An 18,652-nucleotide genomic window follows, 5' to 3' on the forward strand; every position below is an offset into this window, starting at 1 on the left:
CACTCTCTCCTCTGGTCACGTGAGCTGTGTGACTACTAGTATGATGATGAGGACACATGTTAGACTTAGACAGCCTTCCAAAATAGACACACAAAATAAACAAGCCAAACACAGAGATCCGGAGAGCACAAGGGTTCAAAAGCAGTTGAGGCAAAACATGGCAGACGTGCTGCTTTCCAGTCAATTACCTCATCCAGTAGCATAATGGCTGGCCCCTTGAGGATGGACCTGGCAATCGCCACACGCTGCTTCTCTCCACCCGACAGCTTGAGCCCCCTCTCGCCAACAACCGTGTCGTAGCCATTGGGGAAGCCCAGGATCTGCTCATGAAGCTCGGCAGCACGGGCGGCATCTTCAACTTCCTCGTCGGTGGCATCAACTCTCCCATACCTGATGTTGTACCTAGACAAGGAGAACAGACGCGTTCAACACAGACAGAAAATTCTCAATGGAGGAAGGATGGTCGCACTTAATTTCACTGCATTTGTTTGCATGCAAGTTGGCACTGCACAAATGTAGGAAACATATCATTCACAAGAAGGGCAAAAAACGCAATACAAAAGACCACGAAAGAAACAAAAATAAACACTTTTCAGCAGTATTGCTTGATAAAATGATTTTATCCACTATACACTGCATGCAGTTTGACTGCATACACACATGCATGCAGTCAAACAGCTTATACCCCAATATTAAGCAAACAAAAAAAAAAGCAAAGGAAAACAGATAATGAAGAAGGGCTGTGGGCGGTGATTACTATGATATGTGCACTAAATACTAGTACATAATGTGTTTTCATTGCAAAAATCCCTTGTCGTTAATTCTTTGGCCTCGTGTAGTACATGTAAATTGGCTCACCTGATGTCATTGTTGAACAGTACAGTGTCCTGAGGAACAACACCAATCACCTGGCGCAAGGACTTCTGCTTCACCTGTGTGTAGGAGAGTGATGCTTTCTTGAGTGTGTTTATTCAAAAGACCAACACAAAAACACAAAATTACTGGGTGTCTCATACCCTAGTTACACGGGCACGCTAACCTCAGTTACGATGAACCTCAGTTGACCGGAGTGAACTACAGTTACCGTAGTTGACACCTGTTATGCGGAAGAAGCTGTACTCCGTAGGGTACGCATTTGGGCTGGTTGGTTCATAATTACGAGTGAAAAACAGCGCTAAAAAGACGGGACAAGAAAGGACACGGGACCACAGCACCGTGGTCCCGTGTCCTTTCTTGTCCCGTCTTTTTAGCACTGTTTTTCACTCGTAAGCTGTACTCAGTTTTGGGTTGTGAAGCAGGTCACGTGATACTCAGCTTCATGAATAAAAACAAAGGTTCAACTTCTTTCCACAAGTATACTGGCAAATAAAGTGCATTTCCTTCAAAATAACTTTTTCCTGTTTGCACCTGTGGTCCCCAAGTGTATTGCTTTAAGTACTTTGACAATATTTGGCATAAGTCAAGGCTGGTCACACAACTATGGGCGAAATCATCTTGCAGTTGGTGCGAAAGCCAAGGCAATCCATTGCTTGATACGTTTGGCACCACCTTGTTTGGTATTCAGACATGCATGGTTTGTCTTACCAAACTGTTCTGCATATCACCAGCTCTCTTGTGGAGCGAGAGCAGCTGACAAGCTTTTGGGAAGCCTTTGTTGGATCCACGCTTTCTTCGACAGCCGATATGGATGCCACCATTTTGCTAGTTAGCTTAATTGAGATGGTCAACCCCAGCTTGGAGCAACGACAGCTAGTGGGATACCTGCAGTTAGGCGTTCCATCTAACTGGGTTTAACTACGGTTTGTGCGAGGTGAAGTTTGTCATAACTGAGGTTAGCATGCCCTTGTAACAAGGGTATAAGGTGTTTTCGCACCTGGCATTTTCACCATCAGACTGACACAACTAAGAAATGGATGTGAAAAGTAACCAACAATCTGTTTAAATGCTAAGAACAATAAGAAAGAGGTCAGAGCTTGAAAAGCGATACCTTCACCCTGGCAAGGGCCCTTTTAGATGCTCTGGGAATAAATCCACCACAGAAGCACTAGTGGCCACCAATTCAGCCCCATGCATTCGAACGTGCACACTGCAGACAGCGCATTAGCATTCTTATGGGTAGTAGCGCAGACCTTGCTCTTTGCACAAACACAGAAAAGTTGAGTGAACTTGAATCCGGCAACCAAGAAGGCCGCTCTTATGAACATTGAAGTACGAAAACACGGAGGATGCACTACTGCTGAACCAACTTGGCCCTGGGCAGGCAGAGAACTGCTGGAACATTTACAGTCAATTTTTAAAGCCCTCAAGGAAATACTGCCCTCCAAATGTCATTCCGGCAGACCTGACCCCTCACCTTCACCTCCTTGTAGAAAACCAGTGTTGCCTAGCCAGCCAGTGTCACTCCAACACACCTTACCATCAAAGACAGGTGTCCCTTTTAAACATAGCGAACACAATGATTCACTTCTTTGCCCAACAGACCTGAAAATATGTCCCATTAGTAGTTGGAGCTAACTTAATGCATTATTTCATGCCAGTAAAAGCACTTTACGTTGATGCTCCTCAAAGGTACCAATTCAAAGCATGCATCTTCTGAAGTGTGACTGAATGCAAACACAAATATTCTTGGGTGATATTTTAACCATAACTTAAACCATGCTCGCTTGTGAATTCCTCAAGCTGAGGCACTCCTAGTAGGCCATATCATCTGTGGCACCTTCTATGTCTTGCTATAAACAGCGAAAATAAGAAACATCAACTTGATGCAAAAGGCCATAAAAACTGCTCTGGGATTGCCCACCAAGACATGCAGCTAGCATGCGCTGGAAAGCATGCCGATGGTTTTGGAGATGACAGTAGGTATTGGTAAGCACAGTTGTAGTGATTTCAGCATGCATTTGAGCATCCAGATCTTATTGTCGGACCAACAAATGCATCCACACTGACCCTGCTGATGTCCTGGTCATCAATGGTGATGCTACCACTCTGGATGTCATACAGCCGGAACAGCAGCCGCACGATGGTGCTTTTACCCGCTCCCGATGGACCTACCTGCAAAATACAGAAAGAGGAAAGAGACCCTTTGTACACTGGCCCTGGTAGCCCTCCCTGCCCCATTCACACATCCCGATCATTTATCATGTGAACACCATTAGAGCACTGGGCAGCGATTACACATGACCCACAGAGCTGTGAACGAGTCGGCATGAATGCTACTCCAACATGAGAACTCTAGTTGTTCCTGATTATACAAATCTCACACAACACAATGAATGTAACAAGCAACATGAGTAGGCTTGTACTGAGATTTAATGCTGTTTGAACATCTTGCAGCTGTTTCTGTTGCTTATTCATTCAATCTGTAAAGATGTGTAAATAGTTGACTACACAGAAGGAGGTCTCATAGCATAACGTGGCAAGTTGTAAAAATACAAATTCCTGCTCAAAAAGTTTGTGTGAGCATCTCTCAGAGAAACATGGTCACTTGCACTTTTCTGATTTTGACTGTGTGACACAGTCAACACATGCTTAACAGGTATCTACTTGAGAAGGCATGCATTTCCCAAAATGATTGGAAGATGGAACCAGCGAAAAACCACACAAAGACAGCGAAGAAGAACAACCAGACAGGACACTTCTTCGCTGTCTTTGTGTGCTTTTTCGATGGTTTCATCTTCCGATTACTATGAACCAACTCACCCACAAAGCTACGTTACTCACAAAATGACAGTTGCCTAAAGTCAGTGAAGTTTCAAGGTGCATGGTGGTGAGGTTGTGGAGATAATGATAAAGTGTAGCAAACGCTACTAAGCAAAGCAGTGCAAGTGAATCGAGCACATGAGCCAGGGTAATAAACTAATAAGTTTTTGCACTTGAATGTGGCGGCATGTTATTCCTCTTGGCCGCAGTGGTGACACTGCGCACCATAGAACAATCCATTCCAGAAGCTTCCACTGGGCACACATACTGAGTCAAGGAAACTATGGCCCGCCTATTACCATGGCACTCCAACCGGAGAAAACAATGGGGCACAGCTTCCTGGAATCGCTGCAGTTTCCTGAAATCTGGCTTGGCCCTATTATTTGGCTTCTCAAGATGAAGGCTGGATTCTACCTCTATGGCATCACCTCACAGCAGCACAAGCATGCCATCACGATCACCATGTTCTGGTGGAGGTTTAAATTCCACCGTGCGGCACGAAAACTAAACAAAGAAGTGAAATGGAATTATTATTGTTTGTTTTAATTGCTGAATGATGCTAGTTGCTCAGGCATGCTTCGGTAGAATAAGAATTTGAAACCCTCTATAGGGGTTCTATCGATTGGGACAGGCATGAATAGGAAACTGTTGCGGCAAAGGTCATTGAAGTCTGTACAAGCTGTCCCAACCTAATAGACCTTTTTCAAGCAATCCCAGAACCCCCGCGGCCGCGCGAAGCACTATGGGAAAAGTGTGTACGGCGAGCCCGCCAGCTGTTCCGTCGCTCGCTGCTCGTTGGCGCTGTAGGAGCACCAAACGAAAAAGAAAAAAAACGCGTCGCCGCTGGTTGACTATTATTAAATCCGAAATACTACACATGTATGAACGCACCTGCATGTATCTCTACGCATGAAATGCGAAAGGAATGATGCAGTCAGTGTAGGTATTACCGAGCAGATGTACACCGGATGTAGCAGTTAAGCGGCATGCGAGTTATCACGTGCCGATACATGCAGTCAAAACGTGCTATCGTGAGCAATGTGAGCCGGAACACCGAATTCGTATTTATTCAATGACTACTTGTCCACCAGCCGCTATGGCATTTAATGCCATAGTGGCTCGTGATCGGGTTTAACCAAACTGTAGAGAGGCGTTACAGTGTTCAGGTATACAGATTATTTGATTTTAATTGACAAGTCACGCGCTGTACAAAGAAGTGAGCACATTCTAAACGTGTTTAAAGAAAAAAGAGATGGGATTAGAATTCACTTGCGAGATGCCTTGCTCTGATAATTTGCAGTTTCTTGATACATGCTTTTAAGTTTCACTGCGGAGCACGTTTGCGGGCAGTATAGCCCGTGTTCAGCGAAATCAGTGCTTAATTTCGCTTCGGCGCATTCGAATATTGTTAAACGAAAAATTGTGATGTCATGATTACGCACGGCATTGAAAAAAAGCTTGCGCACATAAAGTGAGCAGTAGGTTCCAACGGCAAAGTGATAAAAGAGGCGGGATATCCTGCGTATCGTTGTATCGGTTTGCGAAAATCTGTTCGCATGGCAAAGAAATATTAACACGGACGTCCTCCATCCCTAAATAACGAAGAAACTAGAAATATTGAAGTTATTTCACATATGTATAAGAAGTCGCATGGCCTGAAGAACGTAGGGAAACGATGTGGGTGTGAAGGTTGTGTTTGCCGCCCCAAATAAGCTTAGTCGCATTAAGGTCGCAGGGGTCTTCGGTGGGCAAAGAAAAATGTGGTCAGAGGCATGCCAATTGTATTGTAAATTGTGTAGGAGTTAACCGGCAATTTCTCTTTCTTGTGTCCACATGTACATCAGCCAGACTGGTCGATGTATTAATACGCGCCTCAGTGAGCATCAAAATTCATTGAATGGAGCCGTCTCATCTCGCATCGCTATGGCAGCCATGAAAATGTAATCCATCTTCGAAATCACAGTAATTTTGTACCATCAACCTAATCAGACAACGCGAGAAATTTCGGAGGCATATCATGTCACAAATAACGCCACACTTTGTGTCAGTCAACCTTCTCAGTCGTTACAAGACAAGAAATTCAACTTTATTAATCGACTGTAAGCACGCGCCTTGGTTGTTTGACTTTTCGTGCCTCTTTATGACACGTGTGACGCACTCCCATTTTTGTATACAGTCGCCGACTGTTTACTCGGACTCGGCGGGAACCGCTGAAAAGTCCGAATAATCGGGAGTCCAAAAAAAAGGATTCACCAGAAAAAAGCACTTTTATTGGCCCACCGGCTGGAAAGAACTTGTTAGTGCGCGTCTGTACACATGCACGCTTAAGCGCGAGCAAGTCGGCCTGTATTTCAGCCAATGTTTGGTCACCCCTGATGGTCGGCAATAGAACTGCAATGGCCTACGCTAAATCCGCATTTGATGGCTGTGGTGTGGGAGGTGCGTCGTGAGGCAGTCACTGTCCACATGCGCTGGTTCGAGTAGCTGACGGATGATCTCATCGCCCAACTCGGCGAAAACTCCCAAGCAACTTCCACCTGGTGAATAATCGCCGCTTTTTTCGCCATCGTCAGGGCCTTGTAGTTGCCACGTTACTTTAGTTCTGACGGCGCACATGGAACGGGCAGCGTCGGAGCCATTTCAGCAGATCAGGCCTCGCACGAGCAGGACACAAAGCTTGGGATGCAGATCAGGCCTAGCCACAGAAACATCTGAGAACGCAAACCCTCACACGCCAAAAGGAAATGACGTTGGTCTAGTTGATGTTGCAGCGCTTCTGTAATCTGTTGTTGTACTCTCTTTGTCCGAATTTGGATCCGCGTCGTACTCGTACGCGCTGTCATTCACCTCAAACGCCGCACAGTGCCGATTCCAAGCTTGGCTTGGCTTGGCCTGCTGTGTGGCCGTGGTAGCCGTTCAATGGATACATGACTGGCTAAAGCCAAAAGGCAACCGTTACGTGTAGCCAACAAACATAGCCTTCGAGATCGGTAACTTCTGCGTGGATTTTTGACACTGGCACGATCTCCAGTTATAGCGAGTGCAACATTTCAGTGTTGGCAACCTAGTAAAAATATTGTAAAAACATTGCTGACAGCTTGTTATGGCGTTCAACGTCGCACTCTATCAGCCAGCCGGAGTCCGAAAAATCGAACGGCGGGCTGTGGGGCGTCCGAATTTTCGGTCGTGAGTTTACATTACTTCAATGGGACGAGTGGCGGTGCCGCGAAGGTGTCAGAATAAACGAGCATGTCCGAATTTTCGGCGTCCGAATAAACGGTCGGCGACTGTATATGTTTTTTTAACGTGTGCAATAACCTTTCAGTTGTGTGTGAGCGCTCGTTTGTGCATTTCCTTCCTTGTACTGCTCTTTTCTTTTTTCACTCTAAGTTATTATTCCAACCTGTAGTTATAGCACCAACGAAGGTTAGTAGGCACTTATCGTTCGTTACATATATGGTGCAAGCGACGCAATGAATGTATCTCATTTCCCCAAATGCCGACTACACTTTCTAGTGTAGTCTTTAAATATCAGAACCTCACTACTCGTCGACAGTGTCGATGGACGCTGATTCCAAATGCATCTGCGAATCATAGACCGCTCCTGCACTTCATAGGCAACCGAGGTGTTTTTTTTTTTCATTTATGCCGTAAGGCGCACTTACGCCCCAAAAAAATAATATAAGGTGACGCTTCTCAGTCGCTCAACTGGTCCAACACTGGGACAGATGGAAATCGTCGAGAGGTCGTCACAGCTAAACACTGAAGTTCGTGACTGAATTGCGCAGTAACATGTTGCACCTTGCCAAATTCACTGTGTCTAAGAAGTACTGGCACGATGCAAGCGGAAAGCTACAGCGCGAGACCCGCGTGCTCGTCGCGGCGGCTGCTGCGGCGTACATACATTTCCCATGAGCGCTTGCGCGCCCGTTGGTGGCGCTCGTGTGCTTGAAAAAGGTCTATTATACAAAGTTTTAATTGAAGGCACTGGGCAGTTACTGTAATTTTCATGCATGCGGCATTGGCATTACTTGCTCAGCAAAAGAAAAAAAGAAAGTGTCCTTACAAGGGCAACGGTACGACCTGCCGGAACCACAAAGCTGACATTCTTAAGTATGGGCCGCCTGTAAAGCAAAACATTAACAACTTCAGAGTTCAACAGCGTCAATCCAAAGGTACGGATTCAAAAAGAACACTTTCTGATTCAATTCGAAGGCTCCTTAAAAATGAGTTCATCCAGAAAGATGTCTGATTGACGAGGATTAGTACACTGGGTCAAAGATAAGCCAAACAAAGCACAGCTTAGTAGCTTAGCAAATCGATAAAGTGGGCTTCAGAGATTCTGTCTCAAAGGGAGCCCACTTTATTACCGAGTGAATAGTAATAGTAATAGTAATAGTAATAGTAATAGAATAGTAATAGGCATGGGCGTCGACAGGATTTTGTCTTGTGGGGTGCAAACCCGAGTTGCATTGCAGTGATGGAACGAGGAGGGAGGGGGAAGCGTTGGTGTGGCTTGGGGGAGGGGGGGGGGGAGCAAGTGCTCCTTTTGCACCCCCTTGCCGACACCCATGGTAATAGGTGCAGAAACAGGACTATGAAGAAGCAATATTGGGTAGGGATGGGCGAATATTCGGGCGTTTCGAATATTCGAACGAATATTACAGTATTCGAATTCGCTTCGATACGAATTCAGATTATTCGAAATTTCGAAGTATTCGAAATGAACAAATATATGTATACATTTGAGCACACATAAGCCTCTGTAAAGGTGGTTTCACTGCAGCATTTGGTTGCTGTGCTGTGAAACAACCCATCAAGGGAAATCTGCACTGCCGCAAAGCCACACTTCAAGGTTAAATGTGCATATTTTTTAAAGTTTAAAGGCGTGTTATATGAGGTTAAATGCGCTAAGTATAGTAATTTTTAAATTGAAACGTATTGCACCACTTATAACTTGCACCCTCCTGCTATTCCAATCTTGATACTATTCAAGGCTGCTCCCACTTCATTTCAAACCAAAAAAGTGACATTCACTCATACCTAGTTCCAATCCTTAAAAATATTGTGCAAGGGTCATGACAAAAATGCTCTTTTTCTTAATAATATGTGGTAAATACTATTCAAACTATTCGATTCGAAATTATTCAACCAAATCACTATTCAGTTCAGATTCGTTTTGAACCTCAAATTCACTGTTCGCCCATCCCTAATATTGGGCAATAGCAGCTGTATCAGTCACTCATATTTTCCACCATCCCCTTTTTGTGCTAACTGGCACAGCTGAACCCTATTTCCCTGTGAGCAGATCTTTTTACAAGTACTAACAGAGTGGTGACCCACTAGTTTGAAGCATCATGTTGCAAATAGATAGATGACACATTTCTTCCTTTTGTGAGCTTCACTCCCACTTCAGGAGCTCTCGCAAAAATAATTTGGCAAGTAATAAGTTGTGTATTACAACAACAGAGACATATGCTGTACATATAACAGTTACGCTTCAATGAAATGCTCCTTCTTCGCAAAACATTGTGTGCTCTGCATTTGCATTTTTTTGACCGCCAGTGAATTCACTTGCATTGAGACAATGAAAAGATTACTAATAGCTGTGAGTGAAAAGAGCTAAAAAAACTCAGCAGTGCCCGAGAAAAAAAATGGTAATGCTGCTGTGGTTCCAACTTGCACAAAAAACACGAGAACACCGCAGCCGCAAGCAGGCTCACTCTAAAGAACAAATGAAAACAGCATACAGTAGACTTTCATTATGTGGAACCTGAAGGGACCAGGAAAATATGTTCCATCTAGCAGGAGTTCCATTTACTGAGAGTCTACTGTATTTACCTCCATAACTTGCACACATTCTCCCTTACGTTAAGGACCCCCAAAAAGTTATGCAAATTAGTGAAAATTTTGTAAAAATATACTCAGTAATGTAAAATATCCTTTCTAAGTTCACTGCAACTGAAAATTTCGTGCTGAAGGAAAAATGGCACAGAGTGGCAATAAGTTGCAATTAATGTTATATCGTGACAAAATAATGACTATCACAAGAGTTCGGTCCAGCCAGAATAAATTGCTGTGGGCCACATTTCACCTATATGGAATCAAAATGCATCAATAGTTAAAAACCAGAGCGTGTTGGCGGCAGGTGTGCTAGTGGCTTTTGCAGTAATCCTGGAACCGGCAGTAGTGATGCTTAAAAAAAATAGTAAGAGTGCCAAAGGCAACTCTTGCAGTGACAAACCATATGTTAGCGACGCGAGGCAATCACTGACTTGCTGCTTCGTGACTGTATTTACATCTTTCACAGGTGTAGGTGTCAATGGTTGGTGCTTACAGTCAGCTATTTGTGAGTGCACAGGGCACAGGTGTTGAAATAGTAGTGCGGAAATTACAAATACTACTAAGTTAGAGAATGACAACACAAGCAATAGTGTGGTCTGTATCCTCCTCTCATATATGTTGTTTTCATGTCACCTTTTCAAAACTATGAAAGCCTATCAACTTGCCCAAATGGCCCAGCTTCTTTTTACACGTATGTGTCCAGCACTCACGACATTGGGGTGATGGGGGGATCTATGCCACATTGTAAGCCGGTTAGAAATGTAACACAGTCAGGACCTTGCACGAGCACATAATTCACAAATACATAAGTGCTACAGCAGCTGGCATACAGCTCCTACATAGGTTTTGCTACACCTATGAGCAAAGAAAAAAAGGTGCTTCAACAGGAGAAGAGTGCCTACAGAGCCAGAGTTCGATTTAAGTGCGGAAACCAAATAAAATATGCAGCGTGCATAAATGTACCGTGCATTGCATCTAATGTAATCAAGAACTATTTGTGGTAAAATGTGCTCAATTAGGGATAGTCATTGTGTACGTGGTATTCATTGAGGTGGTCATAGTGTCTTTTTACGACATCAGTGTCGTATCACTGACACTGCTTATGACTAGGGCAGCATAAACCCAATGAGTAAAACTCCTGAATGCAATGCATTATTCAACAATGGGCCTTCTCAAAATCATGCAGAGCTGTACTTTCTCCCAGTGGTGCCGTTTGTCAAGAGGGTGTGCTGGGGAGCTGCCATTAATGGGAATGCTAAGGCACTGGGCAAAATTTTCGGGTTTTTTTTGCTAACTTTTCAATTGTATTTTGCGGTCGTCAGTCAGGAGCTGCTAGTGCACATGCTGCTGAACCTTAGCAAGTGTTTCTTAAAAATATTGCGGCCTTCAGCATGGCACAGAAAAGGAAGAAAGATGTCGGGCAAACATGCTGTGTAACTTGCCTGAAGCAACAATACATTAGAAGATAGCTGCGCATCTTTCACCACATCAACTGTCAATGTGCAGGAGGACGCATTCTTACTTGCATAGTCTGTCAAGCAAAAAAGCTGTGTGTTTGTGCTGTTATTTGCCTTCTGAGCAACCTCAGCCAATGAATAAAACTGATTTCAAAAGTTGTGCTTTATTGCCAAGCAAATGCCAAAATGGGCAAACCGTCATTTTCTTATGATAACTCTGTGTAAGGATCGCATATAAAGGCACACTAACACCCCTTTCGTTTACACACAAACCAAATTGCTATACTAAGGGTAAGATTGAATTATTTGAGCCATAACAGGCAAACCTGATGCAAATGTTTACATTTTGTTTCACACATCTGTGCACTGCACTGAGGCAAAGGATTGACTTCAAGATTGGCACCTAGAAACTGGTTGGGGATGTTTACGTGGCACAGACAAAGACAAATTTGCAGTTTTTTCTTGATAAACTAGGCAAGTAACAATGCCACAAGTTACATCAGAGGGCCATGACTATAAAATGGGACCATACTGCAACATTTGAGCAAGCATTGGACTGCTGTAAATGCAGTGTCTCACTTAAAGAGAAAAATGACACTTTTCTGTCTCTTCATAATAACTTTGATAAGTTTCACGGGACTTGTCAAGGTCCGGTAGAGTAGCAGCGTTTCATTTGTTGTAAGCTATGAGTGCTCAGAAACAGAGGTTGCATCACGAATAAGCAGAGAATGCGTGACTCACTCGGGGTTGTACGAAAAGAAGACATTGTTGAACCGAATCTCGCCCTCCTTCAGCTTCAAACTTGGTGCGTTCACAGCATCTATCACCTGGAGAGAACAATAGAACAAATGTCTCAAATGAAAGTGTTTACTCGGCAGTGACAAACACAGCAAGAAATAACACCTCTGAGACCACGAAACCTTACCATCCACTTAGCGAAAATCCGGACGTGGTGACATGATTTCTGACATAATGACACACTCGTGAAGTCTTGAATTCAAGAAATATGTCCACAGACTTTGTATTGGGAGAGCAACCATGAAGCAAAAGAAAAATATAAAAAGAGTAATGGGTGCAAATATTTATAACATGCGAATCTTTTGTGTGCGCTACACCATCACAAATAAAGCACTAGCTGTGGACAATGACACTGCACCGCTATGAACGAAACAGCATTGACTCAATTAATACACAACAGTACAGTGGCAAGGTCAAAGAGATTTGTTTACACCCACAGCGTTTAGACTTCAGTACCTAGATAATCACAAAGGTGCACTGCTATTGATAGCTTCTTAATGTCGCAAATATTAGGTCAGCAAGCTGCTGTCTTTTCAACAGCCTTCAAAAAACACCTATGCTACTATTTATGCAGTTTCCAAAGTAAACTGTAGGTTCCACCTCCAACAGCAAACTTTCACGCCTTGTAGTACTACAAAACTGCATTTCTAGTGCAAATGTGTTTGAGCAGACTTAGTTGATTATGGAACAGAAACAATTTTCAGACACTGAAAGAAGAAAAGGAAATGCACACTCACTTCCGGCTTAGTGTCAAGAAGCTCAAACATGTTCTCCATGTCAATGAAAGAACGCTGAATCATTCTGAAAGTATACATAAAAAACAAAGAGGTCAGACCCTTTGATGGGCATTTGGATTATGATAACTTTTTAATGATGACATGAGAAGGATTTAAAAGAACTGGAGTAAAGCAGCACACTCAAAGCTCATTATAATAAAGTCACATCCAATGCAAAACTAGTACTAGAATTGTGCAAGTAGTAATTTTTGATACTGAACTGAATTCAGCATAGTGGCAATCGTATGCATTGTTTAATGACACCAAAGTCTTGCTCAAGGATATATGACACCAAATTGTTGACCTTGAAGTATGCACTGCATCTTAAGTGGGGATGTGGCAACGGAAAGGTAAATGTGGTCAAAATTTTCTATTTTTCCATTAATTATTTATTTATTTCTACTTTTTGCAATCCTCAGACCATCTTTTATGTCATGGTGAACCAACATAACAAAATCAACAGTACAAGTTGAGCAAAAAAGCACTTTACTAGTGCGCTGTCATCAAAATCATGAGAAAACTGGGCTTCAGAAGGTGCAAATCTTCCAGCTTTTCCATGACTGCAAAAGCAAGAAGTATGTCAATGGCGTCATGTTTTTGTACATCTTGTGCAGCTTTCTACTATGCAAGTGCAGCGACACAAGCGTCCACTTGTGCCGAGTGGAATTCAAAACACCAGTGTAAAAGCACAGGAGCACTAAAAATACTTGTATTGAGAAATAACTCTGAGATGTCAACAGAAGCATTATAATTAGGGGTGTGCGAGTATTTGAAATTTCGAATATTTTTCGAATAGTGTTTGTTATTCGATTCGATTCGCACTGGAATTTTACTATTCGAACTATTCGAACTTCCCAAAAACAAATACAGTCAACGTCCAATGAAATGTGACCCCTTCAGATTTTTAATATGCTTCACCTCATTACATTCTCGTATTGCGGCAAAGCTGCCTTTCAAGCTCCGGTACCGTCGAACTTTGCCAAGTCACAGTCAACGTCCGATTGGAAGTGGTCCCCAGATTTTCAATATGCTTGACCTCATCACACCCCGGTATTGCGGCAAAGTTGCCTTTCAAGCCCCGTTACGGTCGAACTTTGCCAAGACTCAATCACCGTCCGATTCAAAGTGGTCCCTAGATTTTCAATATGCTTCACCTCATCACACCCCGGTAGTGCGGCAATGCTGCCTTTCAAGCTCCGCTACGGTCGCAAATGTATTAACTCAAGAAAACGCTGGTTCCAACATGGAGATGAAAGACGTGGCAGAGTTGGGGGCTCAATAAATGCTGTTTTGGGCCTGAAATTTGGGCAGGAAGGCCGAAAAACCACAGCATATCCATGGAGTGAATGATGATGAGTGGGCGAAGCTGCGGAGGTTCATCGGTAAACCGTGAATCTTCCGTGAATTCTGCCCAGTACATCATCACCGACGTGTGATCGGGCGCGTTTATACTAAAGGTTCGATGAGTTATGACGACTTGCAGCGCACTTTAATTTTACATGTACGCTGTGAATTTTCATTGTTTAGAAAACCATTGCTTAGAAAACATCTGACGTCTTTCGTTAAGCAGCTGGCGTCTTTTCGTTTTGCTTTAGAAACATCTGGCGTTCTTTCGTTTTGCTTTTACAAAACATCTGGCGTCTTTTGTTGGTTTATTTCATCAATCAACGGCGTTTTGAACAAATTTTTATTGTTTAATCACGCACAGGAGAAATCTCACCAGGCACTACCTTGGAGGTAAAGAATGGCTGCTAATGGGAATGAGAGACAGAAGAAGTCGGCTTTTAGCTAACGCTGCGAATTTTTTATTGTTCAACAACGCACAGGAAAAATCTCCCACCGGCACCACCTTGCAGGTCAAAGCGTAAGACTGGTTACATACTACGCTACGAGGGACGAACGGGTGCCGCTATAAGGAGCTTCGCCCCTAAAAATTGGACGCCGAAGCTTTTTAGCATCCAAAACTTCAGATGTTCATATATATCGACGTCTATGAGACAGATTTGGAACTCCGGACTTGAAGGGAGCACACCCTTGTCCGCCACATCAGTTGGGCTTCCACAGAAGCTGAAAGAGGAGCAGAGGCTGGGGAAATGGCATCTTTGCCTATCACGTGTAAAGTGTTGTGGGCAACACTTTGGTTGCACCAAATCATGTACATAAATAGAATTCGGCCTCTACATTGCCTCATTCTTGATAAGACAACTATGGGCAGACCTTCATCAACCTAGCGAAAAGAAACACTTTCATGTTACTATCTCATAAGAATATGCTTAGGAATCCTCTCGAACTTTTTTTCTGCAATTTTGCTTTGAAGTATTCGAAAAATATTCTAGAAATATTCAAGAAATATTCGAAAAATATTCGATTCGATTCGAATTCGCTTCGCACGCAAAATTTTGCTATTTGCACAGCTCTAATTATAATAGCTGTACTATGTAGAGAAAAAAAAGAAACAAAACAAAACACAGAAGCAAAAGAGCATGGCCAGCTATCCATTCCAAAAAGTGCTCCACTGCACGAGTTTGGTTAATTTGAACTTTTTGGTTGTTCATGCCCGAAGATATCTGCTGTCCTTGTTGCTTCAAGCTGGACATCTGGGCTTTTATGTGACTAACAGTTGCAAATAAAGCCGATTCCCTGCCTACAAAGCTTAAAGTTTGAATTGTCGAGAGCCTACTGTATGCAAGAGCACGGACATGCAATTTGTACGCACCTGTAGTAGGTGCCCAGGAAGTTGAGTGGCGTGTACAGCTGCATGATGTACGTGAGGAAGAGCACATAGTCGCCCACCTTTAAGTTCGACTCGTGGTCGGCAACCATGTGCGCGCAGAGCAATGCACCTGCGGCTACACCCAGCGCAATGGTGACCGTCTGGCAGATGTTGAGCAGGTTCAGGGACGCATTGCTCCGCCACTCAGCAACCTGAATTATCAAGCAAATTCCACACTCGCAAAAACAGAATGTGCAGTATGACTTGCAACAATATGGATGCATTAGAAAAAAAAATGTAGTGATAAACAAAAATAAAATTACTGAGCTTTAAGATAACACGAAAACAACAGGGAGATACGGGAGAGACACCACAAGAGAGAGCAGTGGATTAACTTTCATTGCCTGGAGCACGTTTCATAAATATGCACACGATATTCAGTGCAACAGCATTTTTGCATGTGGCCACATAGTAATTTCCTTGGCGTTGCCGGGCAATGATAATTTATTTATAAAGTTTAGGTCTGTGTGAATATTTGAATAAATAATACAGTATTCGCATTCTCTTTCAGACGAATTTGAAGTTTTCGAAACTTCGACGTAGTCGGAACGAACCAAGACGTGTGCGTATGATATTACCCATGTAAACTGCCTGAAAATGTGGTTTCACTGCAATGTAGACTCGCCATGCAGTGAAACCCCCTAGACAAGAAAAGCACTGCCGCGAAGGCACACTTTAAGGTTAAGTCTGTATATTACCTGAACCAGGATTAAATTTTTTTTTAAGTTTCAAGCATGCTATACGGGCTTATATGCTCTACATATGGCAAATTTTAATATGCAACGTATATGGCACCTCTTCTGTCAAAAAAGCTACCATACACATAGATTTACCTGCTTTTTTTAACATGCTTCATGGGATTAAGGTAATGTCACTTTAACTAATCAACTAGAAGCAGAACAATATTGCTGCACAAGTTTAATATCATCAGACTATTGTGCTGAAGACGAATGGGCCAGTATGGCTTATCACCAACAACACTATTGTGATAAACGTAGTCAACTATCTGCTCGGCAGCACGTGTAGTGTCAGTTTGTGTAGGTGAACTGTACTCATTTAATAGGTGTGACAACCCAGACGCTCTGATCTGCCACTGACTGCCGCCTTCTTGCATGCATGTCGCTCGCGAAACCCAAAGGGAGCTCACAACTACTGCTTTGGCCCAACAAAATACTTGCTGCATCTGTGCATGATCAGGAATGGCGCGGGTGCCCCTGATCTCGAACACTACCATGGCTAATGTAGGTAGGTGTACTGTACATCCAGTGCAACAACACAGTGATCACGTAAGCACAGTAGGAGATGCCCTGCACACAAATGACTTAGGACGATCGGCTCCTGGCAGTAACAGGTGTGTTTAAATAAAGCCAGTGCTGCTTTTTGCCCAGTAGGAGATCACATGTCTCGGGGAAAGACGACTGAGTCATCTGCTCTGCCACCATGTCAGCCACTGTTTTCGCAGTCACAGTATCGAAATGCTACATTGTAATGGTAATGCCCTTGCGTGTGATTGCACAGTCGTGCGGGAGAGCAGAATTTTTTCTGCACTTTGGTGAAAAGAAGGAAACAGCCATGTAGTGTGTACTTAAGACACAATTTGCCATTACATCACACTGGCTTCTTTGCTGGTCGCAGTGGCCACGGAGCAAGAAACATCTAGGAGGTGCAACTTTGCTTTTTCATGCGCTGAGATAACGTCACGCTCCTGGAGAGCCATCCATGCTAGCAGCATCTGGCAGCAGACAAGGAAATTGCCGCCGTTTCAGTTGCCAAGGGAACTGGCAGCATGTGTCTGCTCTCGTTCCGCCGCAGTCCCATGGGGTGTGGATGCGGAGCACGTTCGGCTGTGTTTGTTTCATACTCCATCCCCGCAGGCTCCTTGTGTAAACTTGCAGAAATTGACGCAACAAAGAGAAAGAAAAAAACGAAAACAAGAAAGAAAGTAATTACGCGTCCACTGACGGAAACACGGCTGTCATCAGCTCGCAAATGTTGCCAGAAAGTGTGCGCGGGCGTGTTAGGCTCACGCAACCGGTCACATCTTTTTGTCCCCCCCCCCCGCCCCTCTCCCCTGAATTGCGGTTGTGGCTCCGTGCCGCAAGGCACCGCCCACTGAAGTGCCTCCATCGATGCATGATGTGGCTACTGCTAACAGACCACATCACAGATGTAAGTAGGTATGAATTAAATTTTTTTTTTAATGATTTCACACCCCTAGGATGTCTGCAAAGTTGGATGTTGACGTTAAATCACAGTTCTGTCGAGGTTTGAGATTACAAGGTTTTACTGTACAAATGACAACTCGTTCACTAAACATAATGATGTTTAAAGCATTTTCCTGCTTTCATTCTGCCCACTTATTGTACTAATTCAACTTTGCATAACATAAAAATTTTATTATTATTATTAATATTTTTTAGGTTGATGCAGAGGCATAATTATTATGCCAGAAGAGAGAAAGATAGGGTACACACGAACTTACCTGATACCTTTCGATGCATTCTTTGTAGCCAGCTACTTCATACTCCTCAGCATTGTAGTATTTAACCTGAAATCAATTAAGGAGTAAGGTTAAAGTAATAACTTCAGCACCAAAGCATTACACGAATAGCAGCTTGATAAGGTACTAATATGGGAAATTAAATGTGAATAAAAAGAAAGCTAATTGCTGTGCACATAAAACTACAATTAGGAAGGGCTGCGGTGACAAGCTCATATAATGTTTTGCTTGTACACATTGACGCCAACTGACACGCTTTCTCATAATTTGCTACAACAGGTGCTCGTTGACAAACGTGAAATTAGCATGGTGCCAGCACTGCGGGCTTTATTAAAGCCCTTTTGCTGTCGCTGAATGTCACGGCATCATCCAGCATTCACTCGCTGAGTGACTGCTTTTGCCTTGTGCATTTTGACACAAACAAGTAAGGAGTGTACAAATGGTAAAATATTAAAGCCCAAAGATTCAGGCACATAAATTTCAATACTGAATAATGATATCAAGATGGCTTTATTAACAAGCATAACACAGTGGAATAATACTGTGATCATGTTGCCAACTGCAATGGTAGACTACTAGTTGGCTAGAGAACCACTTGTTTATCGAATTAACTGTCCAATTGACATTGTCTTCGGTCTTCCAAACTTGCACATTGATGCTCCTTAACTCGACAGTCGTTTGGTCCTGTGTCACTTTATCTCAAGTGATAAGATCAAGAGTGGGGTGCAGTTACGATAGTAATGCCAAAGAAGGAATGCAAGACCTACAGCAGGCCGCACTGTAGCAATCATAAAAGCAACAAGTG

At 43.3% G+C, this 18,652-nt stretch overlaps 1 protein-coding gene across 1 annotated transcript in view; it reads right to left on the minus strand.

Moving 5' to 3' along the window:
* Positions 1-18,652, minus strand: part of LOC119386733 (ATP-binding cassette sub-family B member 6-like) — a 71,562-nt gene that overhangs the window by 17,408 nt on the left and 35,502 nt on the right. The window contains 8 exon segments of the mRNA XM_049413230.1: positions 189-402; positions 859-932; positions 2,947-3,051; positions 7,766-7,823; positions 11,742-11,827; positions 12,536-12,599; positions 15,291-15,499; positions 17,830-17,895. Coding sequence (XP_049269187.1) covers positions 189-402; positions 859-932; positions 2,947-3,051; positions 7,766-7,823; positions 11,742-11,827; positions 12,536-12,599; positions 15,291-15,499; positions 17,830-17,895 — 876 coding nt within the window.

The sequence above is a fragment of the Rhipicephalus sanguineus genome, chromosome 3, assembly GCF_013339695.2.
Source record: "Rhipicephalus sanguineus isolate Rsan-2018 chromosome 3, BIME_Rsan_1.4, whole genome shotgun sequence".
Lineage (NCBI taxonomy): Eukaryota > Metazoa > Arthropoda > Arachnida > Ixodida > Ixodidae > Rhipicephalus > Rhipicephalus sanguineus.